At 50.1% G+C, this 27,164-nt stretch overlaps 1 protein-coding gene across 4 annotated transcripts in view; it reads left to right on the top strand.

Moving 5' to 3' along the window:
• The window catches only part of SAMD4A (sterile alpha motif domain containing 4A), a 103,227-nt gene that overhangs the window by 43,767 nt on the left and 32,296 nt on the right, over nucleotides 1-27,164 (top strand). For all 4 annotated transcript variants that reach the window (XM_052783593.1, XM_052783591.1, XM_052783592.1 and 1 more), the window contains exon 3: nucleotides 19,424-19,942. In XM_052783593.1, the coding sequence (XP_052639553.1) occupies nucleotides 19,424-19,942 (519 nt within the window). The remainder of the gene's footprint in view (nucleotides 1-19,423; nucleotides 19,943-27,164) is intronic.

Here is a 27,164-nt window from a genome sequence, read left to right as displayed (position 1 = left end):
GCTGCTCGTGCCGGGCTCTCAGCACGGCAGAGGGGAAAGGACATTAGGAAGTCACGCAGGGGGTGAAAGTCCTCTGGGATCCTAGGAGAAAATAAATCATTCCATTCCGTTCCGTTCCGTTCCGTTCTATTCTGTCTCGCGTTCAGCAGCCTGATCCCGTCTGGGTTGGCGTCGGTGACGTGGGCAGGCACCGTGCGACACGGCGGGTGCAGGAGAGGAGCAGCGGGTAGTGCCGGCACCGCGGTTCAGGCAGGTCCATGGCAGCTGCGTCCCAGGGAGAGCAGCGAGGCACTTCTCCCAGCCTTTGCGCCGGCTGCCCCGAGAGCCGATCAGGTTTCACCCCGAAATAACTTTCTTCTGCAAACAGTGGTGGCCGTTATAAGGTCTGAAACCTGAGCGTGGCCTCGCATTGGTTGCTTTATCAAGCCAGAAATTTATTGCATCTATCATCTCTCCCCAAAAACTGTTTACCAGTTTTCCCCACCGTGGTTATTTGGTGGGACTGGGGAACCAGGGCTTCTCACCACCTTCCCCACCTCCTCCCTGTGCTGCTGCAGGCTGGTTCTGCTGTAGCTGGTGCGGTTTCGTGCTCTGAGCCGATTGTCAGCGTCTGATGGAGAAGCATCTCTGGGAATAACATTCCCTCCTGCTGCGTTTCCGTATAAAACTTCTCACTGTTTATTTTGCAGCTTTTCTTGTCATGCTGCTTCACGTTGAGAATTGCAGTTTGTTGTCCGGTGACTGTATGTGCCTATTCCACAGCAGCAAAGGGACCGTGGAAAGTGGCAGGTCAGGGAATTTGTTCCTGGTGTCCAATTTTCTGCCCTTAAGTCTCTTGCTGTGTTGCTGTTCATAAAGCCCAGAAGAGGAGCAGAGGCTTTGCAAGCATTACTTGTGTGAGTGCTTTTCTTTATGGGATTGCCAGCGTGCAGGAGAGCTGCAGCCTCCAATTCCCCTCTACTTAAGACATTTCTCCTCAAGGAGCGAACCTGAGGTAGCTGGTGGAAGAGAGTTCTCCACAGGCTTTAGTGAAAGGCTACTGACTGCAAAAACAGCCCTCTACATGAAATATTGTACTGGGTTTACATTAGCTAAGCAGTGCCGTCTCCTCCTGATACCAGGAGGAGACACTGTGGAAGGGCAGAGGAGACACATGATAACTCAGAGTTGTATAAACCCCATCCTGAAGTTTCCCTTCACACCACACAAGAAGAGTTGGAGACCTGGAGGACCCGAGTAGTTGTAGGAATCCCTTTGAGCTGGGAAGCGCCGGAGCTTCGCTCTCCCTGTGGGGAACCAGGACGTAGACCAGATCTCCCCCTGAGATGGAGGTCGCAGAAACAGCGCTGAGCGGGACGATGCTATCGCCATATCGCAACACAGCAAAGCCTTTCTCTGGCTCTTCCATGCCAGGTGGGTACAGTCTGCATCTCTCCAACCCAGGATTGCTGGAGATATTCGGCAATCAGGTCTTTCTGCAGGGTAGATTTGCCTGCAGCAGAGCCCAGCTGCATGGGATTGCATGAGGAAAGAAGAGAAGAGAAGAGAAGAGAAGAGAAAAGAGAAGAGAAGAGAAGAGAAGAGAAGAGAAGAGAAGAGAAGAGAAGAGAAGAGAAGAGAAGAGAAGAGAGAAGAGAAGGAGAATATTTCAGCTGGAAGGGACCTACAATGATCATCCAGTCCTACTGCCTGACCACTTCAGGGCTGACCAAAAGTTAAAGCATGTTATTAAGGGCATTGTCCGAATGCCTCTTCAACACTGACAGGCTTGGGACATTGACCACCTCCTTAGGAAGCCCGTTCCGGTGTTTGACCACCCTCTCAGTAAAGAAATGCTTCCTAATGTCCAGTCTAAACCTCCCCTGGCACAGCTTTGAACCAGGTTGTGGCACCTTGACGTTCCCCATGGTACCCTGCAGCATATAAGCTACTACTCCCACCAACTGCATCTGTATTTTTGGTTGCTCATCGTCTTACTGTGTTTTTCCAACTTTGCTTCTAGCCAAGAAAAGCTTCTAGCACCATTTCTGAGGATCCAGCAGTACGCTTTTCTCTCCGCTCATTTCTGCACGCTGTTTGCAGGGATGCGATTAGGGCTTGAGGCATCGCAGGGACAACTTAGAGTGACTGCCAGGAGTGGTGAGGCAGGATTTACCCACTGCAAAATCCCAGAGAGTGTTGCGTAGCTTTCCTAATTTACTCGGGTTCTGCACATTTACCATTGTGTCGCTGTAGATCATCTTGGAGCCACTTGAGGAGCGCGGTTGCTGATCGACTGTAATCAATAGCCTGGAGGATAAGAGAGGGGTCAGCGGCTTCCAGAAATCCTGTCGCTTCTCGTGTTCGTCACTTCTGAGTAGTGTAGGTTGAATCTTTCCGTGCAGGTTATTGCAACGTGTTGCTGCTCTTCGAAGGAAAACAACAAGGTGCACAGAAGGGAATTTTCCTCTGCAGGAAAATCTGTTCCTCTCCCTCCACAAAAATACTTGTTTTCCATTTTGTGGGAAATTTCTTCCCAAATATTATGGAACTTGGTCAAGAAAATGAAATCTCAAATCCTTCTTGTGATTCTTTGGTAGCTGAAAATGGACATTTTAGCCAGGCAGGGGAAGGGGGAGGAAGGATTTTGGTTTGACTGAAAACTTGTTTGAACTGGTAAAAGCTTTTCAGGTTTCAGGCACTAAGAAGTGTCAAAATCATCATTGCTCGGAGCTGGGAGAGCAGTTGTTTTTCTATATCAGTCTTAAGGCTCAAAAGCGTAGTGTTAAATGGAGATTTTACAGTCAAACAGAAAATGCTGTCCCACCGGAGCCTTGCGATATTTCCCTAGGTGTTTAAGGATGATCTTCACTTTCCTTTGGTATCTGCCCTAATGCTGGTGGCCAACATTGATAACACCAACACTTGGACCACCATTAGCTGTTGGAGCTACATCAGCTGCTGCCAAACATCCCCAACACCCGTTAGTATATAAAAAGTGGCAAAATGGGGCCGTACGAGTTTTTGGGGCTCCTCAATGTAATTTTGGGGACTTTCATGGGCAGCAGCAGTTATGGGAGAGGAACCAGTGCCTTCAGCACTGTGCATGGCCAAACCAACTGGCCGAGCAGCAGGAATGTGTAATTGCAAGGACCGGCGTTCTTTGTTCTTTAAGTTAAATGTCCATGTTGACCTGTGTCATGTTGTGTTCACTGTGGAAAAAGCATCACGGAAACCTTCCTGGTGAAATAGCTGTGACTGCGGCACTGCCAGATCGTTTTACTCTCCCCCTGCCCCCCCAACAAAGCCTTGCAGCTCCTGGGACGTTTTCGTGAAATATAAATAAAAATTGGGTGAACAGCAGTTTTATTCTGAAGGAACAATGTCGCTCTTTGTTTTGAGGTCCTGCAGCAATTCGTGGGTACATGAGAAGCAAAATGTGAAGCTGGTTATAAAGGAAAGACAAGCCGGCTGCCTTTACGTGCCAGCCGCGGGCAGCACTGAAACGCGGTGAATTCCCCAGCGAAAGGTGCATTTTAAGCTGGTGTTTCTGCCTTGTGAGTGCTTGTTACAGCTGGCAAAGATACAGGGAGTCAGTTGAGTGCTGGTACCGCTGCTCTGGTACAAGCTGTTAACTGATGAGAGTCAGCTCTTCCAGTCCACTTTTTTATTTTGGTTTGTAAAAAAAGAGGAGTTTCACTTTGCTTTGAATGTCTCTGTTAGAGATGCACAGATTTTTCCCATCCTCCCTGACTCAGCCCGCATCTCTTCCCTCCCTCCTCTTTGACGTTGCCACTTCAGGGCAGGATTGAAGTGGGTGAAATTAGAAAGTCTCCTCCTTACGGTGACTCATCGCTGGCTTTGGTCAAGTGCTTTGCACTGGGTGATGTGAATAGCAGAAAGGGGAAGGGATGGATGTCTGCATTGCCTAATTCCTCCTGGGGCTCCTGCACCCAGAGCATGCAGGGCGTGGGGGGTGTCCGCTCATCCTCACTTTGCACCCAAGCTATTGTAGTTTTCTGTTCGTCGTAATTTAAAGCCAAAGCAAAATATGTCGATTTTTACTCAGGGAGGAAATCTCGTCAAATCTGAGATCTGATCAGATCAATTAAATTGTTTTTTCTTTTATTTGCTGCAGAGAGTTTGAAGTGATGAGCAGCCAGGTGTTTCCCCAGGCTCCCGCAGGGCAGAGAGTTGTGGCCAGCCAAAGCCAGGGCTTGATTTTTACACCTCAAGCATTGCACAGAAATTTTATTTTTTTAAGTCCTGGGTATGTTTTCCCTGTGAGGAGCTTGGCAGACTAACAGGCTCTTGCTCTTTCAGTGTGTGGGGTGCATGCAGCAAGAGGGGCTCCCCTGTACAGATGTTCTCTGTTGTCTAACGCTGATTTCCAGCAGTAGACTCCATGTCCCTGTAGCTCCTGAGGTTCATAAAAGAGCTGAGAACTGGGCCAAACCTCTGACCGCACCACAGCCTCTCTCATCTTTTAAAAAAAAAGTCTTGGGAGAGCTGCACAAGCTTTGCACAACCTGGATTTGTGCAAGAAGCCAGTTTGTCATGGAAGGGGTTACCTGGGGGGACAGGAGCTCTCTTCCCACCCGCCCCAGACACTTGTGAAAATCTTAACAAAGAAGGGAAAATAATAATTTTGTGGCTGGCAGATGCGCACAGATTCAGCCCCTTAGCCTGCAGTGCCCGTGGTCCTCCTGAGCGGTCCTGGATGCCTGTGGCTAGGACATGGAGGAGGATCCAACGTTCATCCCAAGAGGTGGGCTCAGCCCCTCGCACGGTGGGGGTCCCCCGTGGCCTTGCTGTGATCTCGGGGCTTGTCCTGCGGCTCGGGGGGGTCCGTACAGCCACCCCAACCAGGAACGCGTTGTTGCACGCTCAGACCCACCTGAAGAAGCCAACCTGGGGCCACCAAGGAGGTTCTCCTCTCCCGGCTCCTGTCTGCTCCACGGACAAGCGTTGTTGAGGGTTGCATTCAACTGCTTCGGGTTCAAGATGCCGAGTTTTGAAACGCCAGTGCCAGCAGCCATGGACGGGACATTGTGCACAACCTTCTCCTTCCAGCTCCTCGTTCTGCAGGGGCTCGGCGGTGCCCGGCAGGAGCAGAGGCAGCTCAAGCACAAGGGGGTTTTGCAGCATTTTTATGCAGCGTTTTGCTAAGAGGAGCAGCAGATCGTGACGGTGACTTTCATTCATAGCACTTAGATGTGTATAAAAGCAAAACTTCCTTAAAACTCCTTTTCCTGCAGACATTGCGTTTCCTCTTAATACGTGGAAATTACATTATCGGCCAGTGCGGTTCCAGCATTTATTTTTATTTTTAACATTTCCATGTCTGCTGTGGGACAGGAAGCAACGGTAGCAGTCCCTAGCATCCAAAGATAGGAACCAGTTTGTTTTATCTTTACTTTGACCGTGTTAAATTTTGCTGAGCACATTTTGGCCGAGCTCCAGGATGCTGGACCAAGCCCACCATATTCAGAGAGAAGTGAATAATTACTACTTTGCGGTGGTAACGCGGGGAGGAACGAAAAAGTGTTTGCAAAACGCTTTGAAGATAATGACACCCCCCGATTTTATGAGTGGCAGCGTTACAGAGCATGCTCTAGATAGCTCATTAATGCTCGGTGATTAGAGGACCAGACAAGAAACACCGTTTCCAACGGTGCCCGATTTGGACTTCCTTTAAGAAGGGAGTGGTGAAAGGGAGGGCTTAGCCAAAAATAAACGAGCATCTCAAAGGCAGATGGTCCTATTCACAGACCTAAAATTACACCAGCGGAGGGCCAGGCAGGATGAAAGGAATTAGCGTCTGGTGGCGAAGGGAGGGCAGCGTCACCGCGCAGGGTGGGTGACCAGATGGCCCGGGCTCTGTCGGATGTCCTCCTACAGGCGGTTTCAACCTTTCCCCGCTTGCAGACCTCTATATATTAATTTTTTTTTTTTTTTTCCGGGGAGGTGCGGATTCCTCCGGAGCAAATGTAGGCTCGCTGGCGGGAGGCTCGTGTCTCCCAGTTACCTTTTACGGACCTGTTCACACCCTGCTTCTGCAGCCACATGAGCGAGCGCCTTCGGCTTGGGCTGGGACCTTTCGGCAGCACAGCACCGTGGTTAATCCCAGGGATTGGCACGCCAGCCCCGGCGAGGGGAAAGCCCGTAAAGGTTTAAGCGCTTGGTTTCTCAATAAAGGTGCAGCCGATCACCTAATTTCTGTGGACTCCTTGCGTTATCCTAGCTGAAATTAGGTGCAATGAGCCGCTGCTTGCGGCCGCTCCGGCTGCTTGGGGCACTGTCCTCCTGCATCCCGGACGGATGCTCGCCAGCTGTTCCCCGGAGCAGCGTTTCGGGGTGCAGAGGGACCAACGCTTGTTTAAAGGATTGTTTTCCCTTCTCAGCCGGAGCACCAAAACCCTTTTGTAGAGCCGTGCTGTGAATCCCATCAGCAGCCCAATCTAGGTTAAAACGACCTTTTTTAGTTTATTCCCCCCGTCCCAGTGTTATTTTTAGCCTGGAGGAGGCCGATGACCTGGTTCATGGCACAACCCCACCAACGGTTGCGTTGGAGGGGTGGGGAGGTGGAGGTCGGTGCACGTGCTGGCATAAGGGGAACCCCTTGCACCCCATTCCCTGCCTCAACCCTGCGCCGCGGGTCTCTGCAAGTGCCTTTCTATAGCGTGGCTTCAGAAAGTATTCGAAAACTCACAAGGCTTAAAAGCACTGTTGCAATGCAAGAGAAAACCTAAGAACCAAGATGTCTCTCTCCCCCTCCTCGCGTATATGGGGGATTTGGGGAGGGACTGGATTTGGTCCAGGGTTTGTAAATGTTAATTGTACAATATATCATACCGTTCTGCAAAGGACAGGGCAGAAATCTCTGGAAGAAGTCGCTGGCTGGTGGGGCTTTGCCTTCCTACGTAGCCACATTTATTTTTATTTTACTTTTGAGCTAGTATTCCAGGAAAGCCCATTAAAAGCTGGCAGCCGCCTGCTAGCGAGCAGCTTGCCGGAGCTGAGCGCCGACGTGTGATGCCGGAGGAGCCGTGCCGACGGTTGGGGATGACTGATGGCGCGAGGTGTCGGTGGAAAGGAGGGGAAAAGGGGGATGTTCTCACTCCGCTGAACTTCCTTCCTTTGTGTTTCCTATTAAGCCGAGGGAACCGCGCTGATGCGGCTGCTTTTGCAGCCTTCCAAGCTCCGATTTAATTGTGGATGATTTCATCCTGGCCTTTTTATGTTGAAGCCAGTGGCCTGCGTCATGCAGCAGTGAATTTAGGCAGATTTTATTTGCATGTGAGTCATTGAGCTTTTCCAGCTGAATGTCACCAACTTGGAATTTTTGTCTGATTTTGTTGTTGTTTTTGTCTCTTGGTGTTTTTCCACCGGGCTTTTTCCCTACCCCTCGCTGCCTCCAAGCCCTGTCCCTCCACAACCCCCCCCCCAAAAAATAGGAAAAGGCTAAATGTGAGTTTGAGTTGGCAGTGCGAAAGGATAGGATTATGAATGTTCGGGGAGGGGGGGGAAAAAGGATGCTTTATGTCGCTGGGAGGGAAGGACTGAAGCCAAGTCAAATTGAGGGCTCTAATTTGGGAGCAGTGTTATTACAGGTCAGAGGGAGTCAGTTACTGGCTAAATTGGGAGAGCTGTCACATGCAGGAGCTGTAAATGCTGCTCACATGGCTGGGGCACACAGGCTCTTGGACAACTCGGTTTGATTTTGTTGACAATGCTTAAAAAAAAAAAAATTAAAAAAAAATCTGTTTATTTTCCCTCAAAATATAGGCTCCGTAGCAGTGGCCCTCTGCCTCTGCTGCCTGCTAGTCCCAGCCCTCGCCTGCCCTTTGCACAGAGAAGTTTATAAATAGAGCAACTCCTCCATTATGTGCAGCTTCAGTCTCTTTATTTTTATACTGGAATCTGTTCAATGATTAACAGTTTAAACCATGTGCTGTATATCAATACCTTACATACCCTTCATAACTTATTTTTAGTATTTTTTTTCCCCCTTCTAAATCCTTTATCCATGTTAGGCAACACAGTTATGACATTCAGATAATTTTTTATTATTTTTTTTTTTAGCCTTTGAAGAAACTTATCTGCATTTCAGTTCAGCTTTTGCTAAAAGGCTTTTTGCAATTGAAATTAAGAAGTCAGGGGAATATTTTCTCTGTGCCTGTGGTTGTGCCTGTAGTCTCCTCGCTTAAAGCCAGGAAGATTTGGACTTTTCTGTGGATTAGGCTCAAAGAAGAGATACAGAAATCGCTCCTTTTATTTCTCTGGCTTCCTGCATCCTAGGAAATTCCACTAAAAATCTGGATTTGAGGGTGTGCGGCGACATATGAGCAATATAACCCCAATGTAAGTGAAAGCAGGCATTTCCCACCTGTGCCCCCATGTCCCAGAAGCAGCAAAACCAGCAGTGTTTTGCCATTGCTCAGCTCACGAGCTCCAAGAAGTGATGGGACTTCTGGAAGCAATCTGCAGCCCCCTGTTTAATTATACTTTTAATCCTTGTTGACCCATCCCGTTGCCGTGGGCCAAGCTGCCTCTGCGGGCCGGCTAAGCTCAGCTGACATTGCATGGCAGCCGACAAAAGCCACTTGACCCAAGATCTCATCGGGATATCTTTGTCCATCAGACCTGGCACGGCTGCTGTGATATTTCTGTCTCCTCGATGCATGCACAAGGGCTGATGGATTCCCCTCCGCTCTGCTCCACTGTCCAAACAGGACAGCATTTTGGTGTCTTTTCTACTGCGATAGCTTTCTTCCACCCACCCTGTATGGATGGTGCTCCTGCTTTCTGCTGCTCTCCTGCACCAGTGGGTAGAGGTGGAGAAACCCCTCACCTGATGGTGTCCACACCGTTGATGGTGCTTATGCAGTTCTGCACGCTCTCTGTTTTCAGGTGCGACCCAGGCACTATTTTCCTGCAGTTTCAAAAGACCATCCTCCCCATCTGAGTCTTTGGAGCACGATGCCCCTGATGCCCAGAAGCCTGTGTGCTCCAGCAAGTAAAGAGAAACCGGTGCTGTGAGTCCTTGTTGGGTGTCAGGCTGGCTTTGCTCTTCAGGACAGCTTCGTAGGAGGTTGGTTGGTTTGTCTACCAAGCATCTGTCTTCTTCCTGGCCTTTGGGTGAGAAGCAAGGAGATGGTACCTCATCCTTGCTTATGCCCCATCTGGCTCTGAGCTCTTATTTCTGATGCTGAACCATTTCCCACGTTTTTCCCACGTTTGTGGGATTTTCACTCTTGTTTCATACCCGTTGGCACCGCTGTCATCGATGTAGTCATCAGTCCACGAGACCATGCCGGCTGGACCGTGGCTTGTGAAATCAGGGAAACAAATCCATCTTCCCCAAGGTGTTCTCCATGCCAGTGCCAGCCACATCGCGTTGAGGAGCTCAAATGGTGTCATACATACAGTATAGGTTCCCTTGGCACCTGTGGGGCTTTTGATAAGGTTTCCCAGTGTATCATCTTTGCTCTGAGTCAGTGAGATGCTCTCAATGTTCCAAAGCTCTGCACTAAATTAAAAGTCATGTTGCTAGGGAGTGTTGTGATAATATATGGTATTACACTCCGTAGAAAAAGTATGCAACAGATCCAGCCTAGAAAACAAATCCATAAAAACGCCCATCAGATGCACAGTATGAAAATTGAGTGTACTTCAGCTTGGTATTAAATATGTCATGGAAAAAGACTCCCGCTCCTTCTGAATTTCCTGAAAGTCTGCTTTGGGCTGAAAACCATAGTGGCTGCAGCCAATTTAGAGAAGGAAAAATCCCTGCTCTTGTTGCTGTCTGCAGAAGCATGCTTAATGATCGTGCCATGCGATTCTCCAGTGCTAAAAATATATTGCTTCTGGGTTTGTACAAACAGCCTCTTAATAACTGGAGCTCTGGCAAGCTCGCGAGGTAGAGGGGGAAAATAGTGTCAAAAATGTGAAAATCTTTTTTCTTTCTACTCACTCTGCAGCACAGTAGAGCCAGGCTGTTCCATCCTTGCGGGTCTCAGCATGAATTAAGGGATGTTTTGTTGAGGGACCTCCCAGTTCGTTCTGCTTCTGACCAAAGTAATGGGCATTTTGCTCCCTTTTGAGTTTACAACTTGGATGGAGAGCGCTGAGCTCTCTGCCTTGCTGCTCTATCTGCTGGCAGGGTTTCATCAGCCTGTTTGGGGTGATGGGATGAGGAGAGCTGATCGAGGGTTGTCTTTGAGGCTGGCTTCAGTGCTGAAATTCCCAACTCTTGCTAGTGCTGTTCCTGCTGTGACATCAAGAAGTGCAGTCCCAGCTTGAGATGCTCAGCCTGGAGACATCCTTTCCAGCCATTTTCTTCCACACAAGGAAGGGACTGATGCTACAAAACGGACACTTGACGGGGCTGCCGTTGCTTTGGACGGAGCGGGGAGCTGCCAGTAATAAGCAGCTGAAATTGCTGCCCAAGGAGAACTGCCTTTAAAAGGGCAAGGAGTCAAGTAAGGGCTCATGTCTTATCCCCCACAGGGGTTTTGGGGAGTTTTTTTGTTTGGTTGGTTTTTTTTCCCCAGAAGCCACATGTCATATCATCATCACCTGCTCCTTAGCCTGGCTTCCCAAGAAGAGTTGCAAGAAATTGGCTGTTCTTCAAGAGCAAAGTGCATTCAAGATGCAGCAGCCAGCTCCCCGGTGCTCATCCATGTTCACCTCACCTCTGCATCAGGCTACCTTTGTTTCAGAGCACTGCCCCGCCGGGACGCACCTTTTATGAAGCACAGAAAATAAGGCCAACGATGGCCAACGTGCCTCTTGCAACCCAGCTGTGCGGGCAAACCCATCCATGCTGCCTTGGCAGTGGGTGTTGAAGAACTTGCCCGTTGCATGCAGGGGGGATGCTGGGGGCAGTCGCAAGACGGTTGTGTCTTTTGGACAGAATTGTATTCAGTGGTTAAATTCGCACCATTACGTTTAACAAGTCAAAGGGGTATTGCGTAGTTAATCTACGTGGAGCTGCTTAATCTCGGTCATTAAAGATGGAGAAGACGCTCCTTTGTGAAATCCTCTGTGCTCCTGTCAGTGCTGAATCCTGTAGTATAATGAGAAACACTTTGCTTTTGATGGGTGTATGACTCTTGTCTTTGTTTTTCCAAGGAACCAGTATTGCCTGCAGCGGGGACTTCCCCTGCCACCTCCTTTTGCAGGACATGCTGTGCCTATTGCTCCATTTTTATGGCATCTCTTCCCTGCATCCACGCTGGTCTGTTCACCTTTCCTCCTGCTCGGAGTTTCTCCGCAGCAACCGCTCGGGTGGAAAAGAAACATTAGGGAAGTACTTAATGTATTTTTAGTCTCTTAGAATGGGATGTAGCTGCTGGAAACACGGAGGAGAGCCAGCACCATGTGAACCGATAGGTTGCAGGTCATCACCGGCAAATTTTCCGTCGAGCGCTGGTGCTCCTTGGCACCATCACGGAGCCGGTGTGCAAGGTGGGTCGTGGGCGCTGGAGAAGGGAGATCGCGCACGTGCCTTGCGTGATAGAAGGCACAGATTGCCATCTCTGTGTCCTCTCCTCATGGGTGCTGATGAACAAAATGTCCTTCTGTCCTTCAAAGAGGTCGTCTACACTTAAATCTGCACAGAAGCTGACCAGCTAGGGAAAGGGGGAATTCAGTAATTGCCTTTTTATATCTCATTATAGACCAAAGATGCTGGGGTTGCGCTGAGCCGTGCAGCCACCTTGGGCCTAGAGGTTCATAGCTGTCGGGGTGGGTGCTCCAGGAGGGAAAGTGCAGAGCCCCAGTTACCACAAATAGCAGTCCCCAAGCCCTCCTGGTGGTGTCCAGGGCTTGTTTGCAGAACTTTTGGCTTTTCCCAGCTCCTAGCCAAGGCTTGTTACAGGGAAAGAGCTTGGCCACTACTTCCCAAACTTCTCTCCAAGTCGGGCTGTTAGACCTGCACAGGAGGGAGCGAAAGCAAAAAGCCATCTGAGAGGTTTTCTTTGCTTTTCCTCTGCCAAATCCCGCATTATCCACTGGGACAAGTGGTTTCAGGGACCTGGGAAGAAGCGGTCCCCAGGTTGCAGAGCTGGCCTCTCCCTCCCGCTGCAGCACGGAGACACGGGAGATGCCAGGAAGCCACGGGTGCCGGATTCAGCAGGCGCTGATGCTGTTTGGCACGGCTCCTGTTGCCTTCAGAAGTACAGGATTAGGTCCTCCCGCTCCGTGCTGAGGTCAGCTCTAGCGCAGGCATAAATTCAAACCCGTTTGAGTGTAGCAGGGGGAGGTTGATGGGGTTTACACACCGCACTGCAGCCTGCCGGCCCGTAGACATGCTTAGAGACATCACCGGTGTCTTCTTGGCTGTGTTAGCTGTGGTTTTGCATTGATTTGGGTGAGACGAGGAGTGGGATTCAGGTTCACCGGCATTTCAGTGTCAGCTTGCATCTCTGTCTTGTGCAATTGGCAGGTCTGCAATAACCTTTATCGTTGAGATTTTTTTCCTTTAATTAGCATCGGTTGCAATAATGAAAAGGCACATGCTGAAATTCTTATTATTTGGCCTCTTGTGGAGGGAGAAGGCTGCCAGGTTTAACAGCAAGGGTATTGATGTGCTTTGGATGGGGTACAGAGAGGGTTTCCAACAGGGTTTTCACTTTCTTTTCTTTAATGTTGATCTTTTGAGTGAGGCTGATTTAGGAAGAGAATGATGCAAATTCACGCAAACGAAGTATTGTGAATGGGTCAGTGTGTAGGTGCTAATTACTGCAAATAATAATTTAAATCCCTTCATCTGGAAACATGCTGTAGTTCACCTTCAGTTGAGCTGCTGTGGCAGGAGCCAGGGCAGAGGTTTGCATCCACAGCATCACTGGAGGGAAGATTCGTGTGATAGGTGGTGGGGAGTTGGACCATCTCGCAGACCAGTAAACCCAGTTGCAGGAAGGCTGCGACTGGCAGCAACCTACCCTTGGTCGATACACTCACTGCAAATTCAGACTTGCGGTTGAAATCTCTTCCATTTTTTGCTCTTCTGCTTTAACCTCGCTGCAAACCACCCTGTGTGAGATGGGGTATGGTCTCTCCACCCCACTCATGCTTCTTACCAAGCCAGATAAGACCCAACTCACACGGGTGCTGGAAGTCATAGAGCCATCACAAGTGTTGGTGTGGGCTCAAGATTAGTGAGCATAGAGCCACGACCTGTTAAGAGACAGGACATTTAGCTTCTGCTGAGCTTACCAAAAACAAGAGTGGAAGGTTACTTGAGTGCTGAGTCCTGAGTACCTTCACTTGAGAAAATGCAGGACATCAAGGAACTCTTTAATTCAGACTGGAATTTACCTGGAAGCTGAAGCCACATAAATTCAAGCTTAAACCTAATAAATTAAATTGGAAATGAAGGCAAACTGAAGTGCTTGGGAGACATTGGAACAAATAGCCAGTAGATGTAGGGTTGGGGTTTGTCTCTTGGTGGCCGTTCACTGGGAGATGACATTTTGGCCAAACAGAGGTTGTTGGGCTGCATTCATATGCCGGGTCAGGTTTCTTGACCCCTTTTGCCCTGGTGAGGACACCCTTGCAGCTGTAAGAGGTGTTAGATACCAGGGCTGACTCTGGCAATGACCTCGGTTACCGCACATTTGGGAGATTTTGATGGAAGCAGAGCATCTTGCATGCATGTGTGGAGGAGCTGGCAGGTAGTGATGTGCTGCTGGGTCTTTGTGCAGCAGGAGGAGTCTGGGCACTGATTTTTCCGCCTCTGCCGAAAAAGGGGTGCCTCCACGTAGCTCAGCCCATCGCCCAGAGCCAGTGCTGCATCCGTAATCCAGGAAGCGGCAAACAATGGGAACCTCTTCTGGGAGCTGCCTCCTGCAAAACCTTCCTGCAAACCCAGAAATAGCCATCGCTTGCACCAGGGACGCCGATTTCAGGCTCACTTGAAGCAGTTGCAAGCTGCCTAAGCATGGATTGGATTTCTGTTTTGCTGTTGGCCGTCCAAGACATGAAAACCTTGGTGTCATCCATCCTTAGGAGGGCTTGGTTACTGTCCAGGAGCACCAAGTTTCTCTGTCCAATCCCTAATGCTGCAGCATGTCACTTTCCAAGATCACGGATCCCAGCCTAAATTTTTGGTACAAACTCCCATTTTTTCTCCCGAAGTACATCTGAGAGTGTCAGTCCATTCAGCCCTGCTGTGAAGGTGCTCTGTTTGGTGGGTGCCCTTCAGATGTGCACATCTAACTCTTAGTCATTTCTTGCTTGGACAAATTATCTGAATGGGCTTTTGAGAACTTTTTATGGAAAAAGTTGTTAAACTGAAAACAAGGGCATAATAAAACAGTAATTTAAGAGCAATTTACTGACAACTGGAGCCCTTAAATGCACTGACTTACCATTGTGGAGCAATGATACCAAGCCTGCTATTTGAATGTACTCTCTGTCACTCGGAAAATCCTTGGGCAGCTTTTAAAACACTTCCAGTCTTAAATTGTTGTCCTTGTTACTCATGATAAGCTGTTGTCTAGCTCATAAATTACACATCATTCATCTCGCCTGCTTCGTCAAAAACCCCAGTCAACATATTTGTCTGCTTCACTTGCGAAATGTGCTAAGTCGTATATGACAACAGGAGGATAACCCAATTTCTGCCTTCAAAATGAAAAGGTTTATCTCGGTTGGGGTTGGTTGGTTTTGGGGGTCTTTTTAAGCACTTGAGAGGTATCCGGCATTGCCGTTGTTCCTTGGAGACATCTCACCTGATGAGACACACACGTTCATGTGCGTGTGCTGACAGCTCCTCTTGGCCATCCCTCTGGGCAGGGTCGGCGTTTTCGAGGTAGGGGCCAGAGGTCTGTTTGCAAAAATCAAAAATAGAAGAAAAAAACAGGCAGTTAGCTACCTCAGGGTTTCTAAATGCAGGCACCAGTGTGCCGCCTGCATTGGGTTTTGCAGGCACCCACAGGGACTGTGTATCCTTGCCTTTGTCCATCCAGGCTGGCTTTACCTTTGGAAAACTGCGACTGTTCCCAGTACATCATTAACAGCTTCAGGAGCTCCACGTGCCTCGCTAGTGGTTGAAATAACCCAGCCATCTATCAGGAGGCAGGTTCAAAGTAAAGGCAAGAAGGTCCTTCACGCGGTGCGGTGTTACGGGTGGATCTGTTGCCACCAGACATGAAGGGTTTCACAGTTTGCAGGGATCCAGAAGTGACTGAGCAGATTTGTGACAAAGAAATTCGATGAGCGCTTATTAAATTGACAAACATCACCTCTTTCTCAAGCCAGAAAACCCCAGGTTCGGGGGTAGTATTGGACCTATTCATAGCACAGCACAGGTTTCAGCCTTGGAAGCAGGACCCGGCTATATTTGGTGCTATATTTATCCGCAGGCACTCGGCACATGCATGAGCTGTGCTGTATGGCAGCAAAATCGTATAGGTTAAGTAATCCTACGTTAGAAGATAGTTTCACACCCCACCTTCATTCAGCCTCTCACCCAAGAAAAAGAGTCCCATAATAAAAATTGGAATTTTCTGCTTTGGGGATGCCGGCAGCTCCCATCCGTTCCCAGTACAGGGGTCACAGGGCTGGGATGGGAGCTGGCTCCTTAGGGTGCTCACGGTCAGTTGTTATTTTAGCTTATTGCCAAAAGGAGATGTCAGTGCAATGACAGCAACAGGCAGGACAGGGATTTGGGGGAATTTCAAAGCAGCAAGGTGGAGTTTCTAACTTGGGGGCTATCTCTATGCTCAGATTTGCCTGCTGCACATATCAATAGTTTTGCCATCCCGTAGAGCAGCGAAAGCCTTGTGACCGAAAGTATCAGGCATCCTTGAAGCAGCACCCAGGGGAACTAATGAGGCTGTAATGTCATTAGTGCCTGTGACCCCATACACCACCGCAGGTGGTGTCCCGGGACCCTGAGACGTGGGAGCCCAAAACGGGGCCACATCCTAACCGCGGCTGACCTGGGGGGGCTTGGTCCGGCAATGAAGGGTGAGACATCCCAAATGATGGGGAGCTGAAGCAGAGGCTCCTGCATTCAGGGAGAAGGTGGAGAGGGGCTTTGGGGGGGTCTCCAGCCCCTCTCCCCCTGCCCAGAAGCAGCTCCAGCTTTCCTTCTCCCACACCACCCTCTCCAGATCCCTTTGTTTTCTGGCAGATAGGATTAAGCCTGACCTTCCGCCCTGCCTCAGAGAGAGCCAAACCTCTTTCGGATCTAATTATTTTCCATTTTTGTTTAATTGTGCACATCCTGCTGCTGGCTGAGAAGGAGAGAGGCTCCTGCCCGTGCCGGGGCAGGGAAGGACGCCCGGCCCCTCGCCAGCCACAGGCTTTTGGATCAACACTCCATCTTTTGGGCTTGTGATTTCAAACCCTCCAAATCTCTTGGAGGTCCGAGGCAAGTTTCCCAAGAAGCGGCTCTGGCACCATCCTGTTTTTCTCCAGTGGTGACCGTCACACTCAGCCTGCCCCTGTGTGAGGAAGAGGAGTCCGGCCATGGCCATCTGCCTTCCCCATCCTCCTCCTCCTCCCCTGCACCCAGTTTGCACCGGGCTCTGCTTTTTCTGCATGTGTTTTGCTACCTAGTTCCTATGTACAAGAGGCACCAACTTCTTTTAGCAGTGCATTGCATGCCTTTTTTTAATGATCTTTTGCTTTCTGAGTGTATCGTCTGGGCTGCTGCAAAATCCCACAGCCTCTCCCCACAGGTGGTGCCGGGCTGGGGTTTGGCTGGGCCAGCCTGAAAGCGCTGCCGAATCGTCCCAGTGGCAATGATAAAATGTGGGGGTGATAAGGGAATGGATGACATCCCCCTGCAAGAGGAGGGGGAGAGAGAGGGGACAAAGAAATCAGATTAAGCACGACAGGAAGCTTTGCCTGTCGCAGTTACATCTGCATATGGAAAATACAGAGATGCTCTGGTGGACCTTGAGTCCCACTACGCTCGTGTATTTATTACAGCTTCACTTAGGTTGAGCGTTGCTTTTCCAAATCCCATTTTTTAGCACCAAAACAACCTCACAGCATCTCCGCGGGCACAGGAGCGCACCCGCAGTACCAAAACTCGCTTCTGCTGCAAACGAAGCGGTTCCTTCTCCACCCAAGCTGTGCCACGCCATGTCCCTTGCACCTCTCGGCACAGCGGCACGAGATTGCTCGGGCATGCCGTCGGGAAGCGGCTCTGGAGGAGGGGTGGGTCTGCAGAGAAGTAAATACCGCTGCAGAAAGTTCCAGCGAGAGCCGTTGGCGTTTCCAGCAAGCCATCTAGTGGCTTCCTATTAAAACGGTTGGACGCCTTGAAACTGGGAAGGCGAAGCCGGAGGGATGAGCGCTGCTCACTGCCGCAGTTGTGTCGGGGAACTGATGTGCAAGGTTTGGTCCTAACTGGGAAAAGGCCCTACTGTAATAGCCCTCTTTTGGGTGGTGGGAGGGTTGGGTTAGCTGCGTGTGTCTTCACAAGAGCAAATGTGATGGGTGATCCTACAGGTGGACATCCAGATCTTCATTTCACTGGTGTGGGTTCGGTTACCCTAGCTCAAAAACACATGAAGGGTATAGGGATAATCAATGATTTAGAGCAGCTTCCTCTGCAGTGTGGACAGGAGACAGCAGACAGGGAGGGAGAATGTAAAGTTTTGGGTTTTTTTTTAATAACATGAGAGCTCAGGGCATCTTATTTGGTGAAGTTTTGGGCAGCGGGTGTAAAGTCCTTTTTCACCAGATGGTTCAGTTGTGGCACCCTTAGGCACAGCCTGCTACAGGGACTGAAAGTTTGAAGGCTTCATAGAGGGATTTGGTAAATGCTGGAGGAGAGACTGACCTGGGGCTGGGAAGCGTCAGTCGGGTGGTTTAGGTAGGTCCTGAGCTATCCTTGGCTGGTGTTTGTATAAGCTCTTCAGAAAAACTTCCAGTGATGGACATTTCACAACATCTGTAGGCAATCTCTCCCTGCACATCACCTGTAGGAGGTAGTTTCTTCACAGCCAACCTCATTCACCTTTGCTGCAATTCAAACCTGCAGTCCCCAGGAGACATGGAGAGCAGCTTGTCCTCACCGGTCTTCACCTCTCAGACAGATGACAGGCTGGCTGGTGCAGTTTTTATGTGCAGCATGGCATTTTGACTGATGTTCAGCCTCTGATGCTTCCTGACCCAGGCTCTTCCCCACCTGGTACTGTACAGTGATTTGTTCCTACCTGCATGCAGATGTTTGCACCTACTTGATGCAGCTGGGTTTTTTCTGACTTTTCTCCAGGTCTCAACATTGTTTGACTTCTAATCCAGTTTTCTGGAGTGTTTTCATTTCTCCTAGCGTGATACCTGCACATTGAATACATTTATCACATCACCCGTATCACCGATGACATACTGGGTAGTGTCACGGCCGGGACAAGTCTCCTTGCTCAGCACATCCTCCCAGTCTGACGGTGAATCACCAGTAACATCTCTCTCCATATGGTTTTCTGATGAGTTGTGTGCCCACATTAGAGTAGTTTCGCCTGAGCGTGTTTCTGTGGTATGCTGCTGAGGAAGCCATGTGCGGCAGCACCTAATGAATATCAAGATATACGGCGCTGACTGCTTCTCCAGCTATTCACAGCCCAGTTACTCTGTCGCAGAAGGAAATTAAATTATTCTTGACAAATTGGTGTCGGCAGTCACTTATCATCTTCTTATCTTCTAAGTGCTTACAAAGAGGTTGTTTCATTATTTGTTCCATCAGTTTTCTAGGAGTTTGAGTTAAGCGACCAGTTTGTAATTCTTTGGCTTTTCCTTTTGCATATTTTTAAAGCTAAAACCTATGTTTGCTTTTTTTCTGGTCTTCTAAAACCTCTCCTATCTGCCTTGAGCTAACAGAGGAACAATGAGTAGTTCTGCGACTGCTTCAGCTGAGCCCTTCCCTCAATACCTTTGGCTCTCAATACCTTATCGCACCAGGCTGGCGGATGGACCAACACCCTGGTTTGGTTATTGCCCTCCTGCTGGGACGCTTCTTCCCTTCACCCTCTGTGGCTCTTGCCTGTGTTAGCTCATTTGAATCTTGACCTTTTCCATTTTCCAACCAGGGCTTTTAAAAGGTTAGGTTTACCCACCACATGCTTTTGTGTAATCTGCAACGATAGAGAAAATTTGGGCCAAATCGTGACTTTGATTAACATTAGGACAACAGCAGTGGAGCTGTGTGGCCGTAAAGGTGGGTGTAATTTGGCTTTTTTGGTGATTTTCAGGAGCATCTGGTAACTCTCCGTGTCCAGTTCGGCACACCTTGCCGTGACCTTGCTTTTCAGAGAGCGGTGACCCCCCTGCCTGGGAGATGCTCACGCAGTGGCATCACTCAAGCAGGCATCCCTTTGGCGTGTCGTATTTACCTTGCCAGAGTCTATTTATTTCTTTATTAGCTCTGTTTGCCGATTTCTCAATTCTCTTCTTTTTTTTTTTCCTATTCCTTCAACAGGAATCATTAACCAATGGCAACAGGAATCCAAGGATAAAGTGATTTCTCTATTGTTAACCCACCTGCCTTTACTGAAGCCCGGAAACATCGAGGCAAAAGTCGAATACATGAAACTCTTGCCTAAAATCCTGGCCCACTCGATCGAACACAACCAACACATCGAGGAGAGCAGGCAACTGCTGTCCTACGCCTTGATACACCCCGCCACCTCCTTAGAGGACAGGAGTGCCCTGGCCATGTGGCTCAACCACCTGGAGGACCGCACGTCGGGTGGCTTCGGCAGCCAGAACAGAGGTCGGTCGGATTCGGTGGACTACGGGCAGACGCATTACTATCACCAAAGACAAAACTCCGACGACAAACTCAACGGATGGCAAAACTCTCGAGACTCGGGCATAAGCGTCAGCGCTTCCAGCTGGCAGGACAAAAACCTGGCGTGCGAGAATGGCCATCTACCCCTCTACTCCTCCTCCTCCGTCCCCACAACCATCAACACCATCGGCACTAGCACAAGCACCAGTAAGTACCCACGGGAAGCTCTGGGGACGGCCACCCATGGCCGCTCTTCACAGCACGGTCCCCCCCTATCCTGCTAGAAAATATTGCTTTGCCGTGGTTAGCAGAGGGGCTAGGTTCATCTGGGCCATAGAAAACTCCTTTTTTTTTTTTTTTTCTTTCCCCTACCTGCTTTTTTATTTCCTGCCTGCCTTTTTATATTTTTTCTCTCTAGTCCTGTGGGATTTTAAAGACCTGGCAGCTGGAGAGGAGGGAAAAACAGCCAAGCTGTAAGAGCAAAAAATGTGCGTTATCAATCAAAGGGAGCCCTTTTTATTTGATGTAGCTCCATGTAGATTTGCAGTTCATGTTTCAAGTGTTCCTAAAGCAGGCAGGGAGCTGATGCTTCGTGTCCAAAAGTGAGCTGGGGAACTTGAGGCAAGTCCAAAAATGACCTGGGGACTTACTGGGAGGAAATGGAATTGGGGCCCCGAAGCGCAGGCTTCGTTTTTGGAAGCAGGGCTGGGATCCACGGTCTTCAGTGCGTATCTGAAAACGTTCCCTTGTATCTGCAGTGCTTAGAGGTGTGGAGCTGATGGTGATCGGGGGGTTTAGATGCACAGTCCTCAGTGTTTTCCGGGAGAGTTGGGTAGCTCCTTCCCCACGGAGGCCCTGCCGGGCTTTGATGGGAGCGGTGGATGATGCAAAGCCCAACCCAAGGCTTGGACACTCCAAGATGCCGCGGAGCACCGTGGCTGGAGATTTATCACTGGTTTTGTGTGAAGGTGTAGTGCAGCTATAACTGTTCTTTTAAAGCGGCCGTTGATGCCTGCGAGCCATCCTTGGGCGAGGAGGAGCAAAGCATCTTCTCAGCGGGATTCAAGAGCTCCTCTGCCCACCCGTTCCCTCTGTGGAGGGCTGTCGCGCCTGCCTTGCTGTCATCTTGGGTGAATGCCACCATCTCACCTGCAAGGCTGGACGTCCTCCTTCACTTTGGGGTGTTCAGGAGATGGTTGGCATCTCCCTATATACAAGGGATGCAGAGAGCGCTGCGGGGAGGAGAGGCTTCTTGCGGCGAGGGCGCTGGCTTCTCTTATCAGCGTGCAGAAAGCCACAATTAAATAGCTGAAAGCTTTAAAATGGTCACTTAAGGCTTCTGGGCTTTTCTCTCTCCTGTATTAAGTGCTTTTTTTAGGTGGTGTTTCAAATCGACAACGATATGAAACGCAGCTCTGGGTTTATTGCTGTAGCACCCTGGTCACTGCCTCTCCGGCGTCCATCCTTGCAGGCAGCGCTGCCTGCCCTGCCGCATAGGGATTTAGCAGAAGGGTCTCAGCTTCTCCACCGACTCCGAACATCATGCCTGTCCTGTCCCCTGTCTGTGAAGCCCCGGCTGCTGCTGCCATGGGACTGTGTGATGTTCGGCTTCTCCGAGAGCCGGGTCCCTGCGCTGCGGAGGAGAGCTGTTTCAGGGTGACCAAGCTGCATGGGGAAAGGCTTAACAAGGAGGCAGGGTGAGAAGAACAGTGAATTTATTTGCAATTGGTCTGTTAAACCTCTCCAGAGATTGTTCGGGGGAGGGTTCTTCCTTGTGGGTTTTGCATGCCAGGTGGTTTGGAGGCTTTGTACACCGGGGAGGCAGTGGGAAGAGATGACTTTGGAAGGGATCTGGTTCCTCACGTCGAGATCTGGAAGCAGGGAGGTCTGATGGGTGCAGCACGTTAATCATTGACAGTGGCTGGAGCTCCGCAAGATGCGTTAAGGTCTTGAAGGACGCTTTTCAAAAACCCCTTTGTGTTTCTTTGAGCCTTTTTGCACTCAGACTTATCTCTTAGCAGAAGTAGCGACCCACTTCTTGCCCAGCGGGGTCCCCAAGTATTAGCAGAAGGTGCCAAAACCCAGGCAACAGCTGAATTACTCAGCAGTGCCCGAGCTGCCGCACTGCTGAGGTTTTTCCTAAATTCTCCAGAATTAGGTGTGCATAGCACTGGAACAGGAGCATTTGTGGGTCTGTCAGCAGGGGCTGTACAGCCCTGTACTTTACCCTGGTCTTTTGCTGGAAGACCACGTCCCTCCTCCATCTCTGTCACTCGCTTTGCCACGGCATCCCCTGCCGTAAGTCCCAGCGCGGGAGCCCTTGCCCGGTCCGGTCCTTTGCGGCATCCTGCAGTATCTGCTTTTCGTGGCACCGGGGCAGCTCGCTCGCACCGTCTTGCTCTGAGCTGCAAGATTTATAGAGTCCATATTCAGGGAAGCTTTTCCCCAAGCATCACGCCATGGCCAACACATATTTCTGAGGCTGAGTAGCTTTGCAGAGGCATCTGAACTCATCTTCAGCCCAGTCTGGTCCTAAATGTTAAGCTGTTGTAACTCCTGCTAACGTATTTTGGTGGCAGCATGTTCAGACGACCTGCGCGCTGAGCTGCAGACGACCCGACCACACTTCATGTGTTAGTTCATAAGCTTCCTTAACGCAATATTTGCTCGGACACAAGCACAGTAAGTCCACAGACAGATGCTAAAAATTAAACACGGCTGTCAGCCTTTGTCCCAGCCCCTTGAGTCAATCAATATGTCTATTAATCTTTTGTTCCAAAGCAAAGCCCTCAAACCGTTACTGTTTGCTTAGGTTTTAGTGTTATTATTTTTAAATTCTCCCTCTTACTTGGAGGTGTTTATCTGGGCAGGGGCTTAATCCAGCAAAACCCTGCAGGGCACAGCCTTCCCCAGCCCGTCCCCGCAAAGGCACAGTCTGTTCCTCATGCCAAAATGGGGCAAAGTCTTTCCCGGAGGAGTAACGTGGTGATCTTGCCTGAGGTACTTTCTTCTGGTATTGTGGCATAATTAGGTGTAACGCTATTACGGCATAGGGTTTAAATATGGGTGGCTGGAGCTCACGTGACAATTCGCTTTGCGCTGTCCTTGTCTTTGACTCGACCTAGACCCAGGCTTTGAGACTTGGTTCAGGCTTGGTTCATCTCCAGCTCTCTCTTAACGGTGCTGGCTGGTGTTAGCCAAGGCTTGAGGAGACGTTGCTGGAGTCCTCCAGCCTTTGCAGGGCAAGTGTGGAGAGCTCTGAAGGAGTCGCTCTGGATTTACACCAGTGATGGTGATCCAGGAGCGGGACCAGCGTTGTAAGTGATGGGTTTGGGTCTGGAGCAATCTGAGGGTACGGACTCACCCGAAGCGATGCAAGTTCATGTGCTCCTTCCCATCTGCTGCATCACCGTAACTGCTTTCTCAGCCCGTCCCGCAGACCGTGAGCTGCAACTTTAAACCGAGCTTTAGCGTGCCGGGAGTAAAGGTAGCCTTGGCGTGGGCTTGGGAGCGCAGGTGGGCAGGAGGCCAGAGCTGCTCCAGGCGCGGTGGGACGGGGTGAAGCCCAGAGCTCTGCGGCCGGGTCAGGTGGCGGTTGCAAAATGCTGGGGTTGCACAACGCCTTTGCAGTGGAGACGGGACCTGGCAACTCTGAAAGGACAGAAAACAGCAGCTGGCTTTCAAAGCTGCAGACCAAGAGCTTCTTGCATGAGAGCTCCAGCTCCTTCCTTTCCCCTGTGTAATTGGTTCCACCTGAGTACGATCTGACTGCATGCCGGGTTTTGGTTGTCAAATGGAAGTACAGTGTAGCTTAACCCCCTGTTTTCCACCCTCTCAGAAGGGAATATGTGCAGAGGAGAAGGAGGGTCTGCTGTTAAATATGCTTGTCCAGTGCTGTGAAGGTGGGGTGCAGGTACACCGGTCTGAATTGGACCATAAGGTCTGCGAGCGAGAAAAGAGAAAGAAAAGCACAAGGTTCGGCAGGAGCGATAGCAACTCCAGTTGGCAATAGCGAACCTGTTGAACCACAGCTAAAGAGGTAAGGATTTGGTTCCTGGCTGTGACGTGCATCTGCTGGATGAGTGTCTTGGTCCTCTGCTGCCAGTATATGACCTGGGGATGACAGTATTACTTCTTTTATCAATGTATGGTGAGATTTTCCTGTGCTCTCACCTCTGGTGTGGTGCCAGGGCACTTAAACTCCCCGTGGAGGGCAGGTTCCCAGGGACAAGTCTCTGCACAGGGGCAGAAGGTCTTGGTTTTACTGTGGGAGCAACAGTAACTTGCCCCAAACGTTCAATTAAGAGCCAGATGTTGCAGGCTCTTTCTGGCAGAGGAACGAAGACCTCCTTATGCCAATACCTGCCCAGGTATTTCGGTGTCGCTGAGCTGCCTGGATTCCCCTGTGAGTGAACAGAGAGGTCCTTGGACCAGCAAAGCTGTTTGCCAGTCTGCAGCCACCCTTCCGCTTCTGCACAAATGGGAAAGATGCTGGGTGCTCACGCCTGCTATACCCTTCCCATGGGGGTCTCTGCCAGAAAACTGATGTTGTCTACGAGAAGAGAGAGAAGGAGAGCGAGCAGGGCAACGCAAGAGAAATACTCTCCTGTAGAACCTCCTTGTCCTGAAAAAGAAAAATCTCTGATCTTGTCGTAGAGCTGAAGAGAAGGAATAAATCAGCGTACTTCCTTCCATGCATGCCAGTCCGGATTCATGGCTCTCTCCCCTGCACCTGCCAGCTCTCGAGAAATGCTTACATTTCAGAGTCATGCTCAGGTGGCACCAGCAAGACGTACTGGTGATCAAACTCCCCGTACCACAAGAAATGTAGAGATACCGGTGGCAGCAGGGCACCCTGCAGAAGGAAGGACGGTCCCGTGGACTCTTACATGAAGATCCTGCCATTCTGGGAGGGCTTTCGGTCGTGTTGCTCTTTCTCAGAAGAGACTCAATCCCAGCTATTGCCCTACAGGCAGATCTGCAGCTACTAAACTGTACGTCGGCATGTGTGTGTGTGAAGTGGCTTGCTGGATTTTGCCTACATTTGCCCCAGTTCTGGAGTCCCTAGTGGGAGAGCAGATGAACAAGATGGTGGAGCTCTTCCCCAGGTCATCAGGGAGTTGATGAGGTGGAAGAAACGGCAGCAAGAAAGCACTTGTCATGAATGGAGTGTGGGTTTCCTAACTCTTCCTCCCCTACACTGTTGTGCAACAGCTCACTGCCTACCACCGGAGGTGACCCTGTCATCGTACCCAGTATCCAAACTGAGCTTGATAACGGAATAACGGCATGTTTTTAACACGCAGGACCACCCTGATTTGCATTGGGTTGATAGGCAGCTTGCAAGTACAGCGCTCTCCTCTGTGTAGATTTGCAACGACACCTGAAGGGGATTGTGTGTCCTCTGCCTATGTTTGATTTACACAGGGTGACACGTTTCCTCCCATGCAAAGTTAGCAAAACATGCCATTTTGCTAGCTGAAAAATAAAGAATGCAAAAGTCTTAATAAGTTTACAATAGTGAAGCAAACAAATATACTGTTCTTGCTGGGGGGGGGTTAGCTTTGTACTTGGGAATTGCCTTCAGAAACTTGTTCCTCGGTTGGCCGTGCTGTCTACTGAGACTTGGCACCCTGGCACTCATCCTGCCAGGTGGGGATACTTCTAATGTTTGCTTTTTGTCTTGTTTACTGATGGGCTGAGAAAAGCTCATTGGCCTTTATTACACTTGAGCTTTTTGGAGGTGGTAGACAGGGGCATTTGTTGTCTTGCTCATGCCCTCTAGTGTTGCACGTAACTGTTGGAGAACATTTCTAGGAGTCACCCGCTTTGCCAGGGTCCCATCGCTACAGTGTCTTGCTAATTCTGTAGCTTAAAAACAGAGCTGTTGTACAAAAAGATAACGTGAGCAAAGTTCTCGAGTCCGTGTAGAATATGCACAAATACAACAGCAAACGGAACTGAGAGCGAGGACAGCATAGAATCGTAGCATCATTTAGGTTGGAAAAGACCTTTAAGATCATCGAGTCCAACCGTAATCTTCTACTCCAGCTCTGAACAGCAGATACAGATTTCCTGGCCCCTCTATAAATTCAAAGCACTTGGTCCCTGGGAGATACAGTCCCAGGACCCAGGTAATATGGACCAGGCTCTGCAGACCATCACTCAGCAAGCAAGGAGATGAAGGGTCGCCTGCCCTCAGCCTGGAAGCCATCAAACATTGGAGATGGTAGCGGTGGTGGAGGACAAGAGCGAAGGCCTTTTCGGGGTGTCAGCAATGCTGGGGAAAACCTGCTACTGCTCTTGAGTGGTCACTGCAGAGCTGTTTTATAGCCAACGTCCCTTCCTGCTGTTGAGGCCGCTCCATTTGCTGTGTCCCTCACCCTCTGGTTAGCAGGCAGGTGTCCAAAATCAAAACAGAGCAAGCTGTGCCCATTCTCCGTGAGCTGGTCTGCTGGCCAGGATGTTTTTAGTTGATGGGCCAGCTACGTGTGCTCATCTCACCATCAGCCCAGCTCCCACGCTGCCCAGACCTGGTCTTCAAGCGGGGCAGCCAGGTGAGCCATCCCACCCTGGGACCACTGCGGCCACCAAGGTGGTCGTTGGCTGGTCGGGTGCAGGGAGGGAGACTGCACCCGACGGGGTCTCTGGGATCCAGGCGTGCAGCAGCAAGATACGGGCTGGAAAAATGGGTTTGTCTAAATGGAAGAAATCGGGGCAGCCCCATCATACGGTCCGAGTAACAAGTGCTAGGACGAGAGGAAATGGCCTCAGGTTGTGCCAGGGGAGGTTTAGGTGGGGTATTAGGAACAATATCTTCACCAAAAAGGTTATCAAGCACTGGAACAGGCTGCCCAGGGAAGTGGTTGAGTCACTGTGCTGGTTTTGACTGGGATAGAGTTAATTTTCTTCATAGTAGCTGGTACGGGGCTATGTTTTGGATTTGTGCTGGGAACAGTGTTAACACAGGGATGTTTTCGTTATTGCTGAGCAGTGCTTACACAGAGCCAAGGCCTTTTCTGCTTCTCTCACCACCCCACCAATGAGTAGGCTGGGGGGGCACAAGAATTTGGGAGGGGACACAGCCGGGACAGCTGACCCCAACTGACCAAGGGGATATTCCAGACCACAGGACGTCATGCTCAGCACATAAAGCTGGGGGAAGAAGAAGGAAAGGGAGGATGTTCGGAGTTACGGCATTTGTCTTCCCAGGTCACCGTTAGGTGTGATGGAGCCCTGCTTTCCTGGAGGTGGCTGAACACCTGCCTGCCCATGGGAAGTGGGGAATGAATTCCTTGTTTTGCTTTGCTTGTGCACTCGGCTTTTGCTTTACCTAGTAAACTGTCTTTATCTCAACCCATGAGTTTTCTCACTTTTACCCTTCCGATTCTCTCCCCCATCCCACTGTGAGGGAGGTGAGTGAGCAGCT

Source organism: Harpia harpyja, chromosome 3 (genome assembly GCF_026419915.1).
Source record: "Harpia harpyja isolate bHarHar1 chromosome 3, bHarHar1 primary haplotype, whole genome shotgun sequence".
NCBI lineage: Eukaryota > Metazoa > Chordata > Aves > Accipitriformes > Accipitridae > Harpia > Harpia harpyja.
The sequence above is the reverse complement of the archived record's forward strand: the minus strand, read 5'-3'. Positions and strand labels throughout refer to the sequence as shown.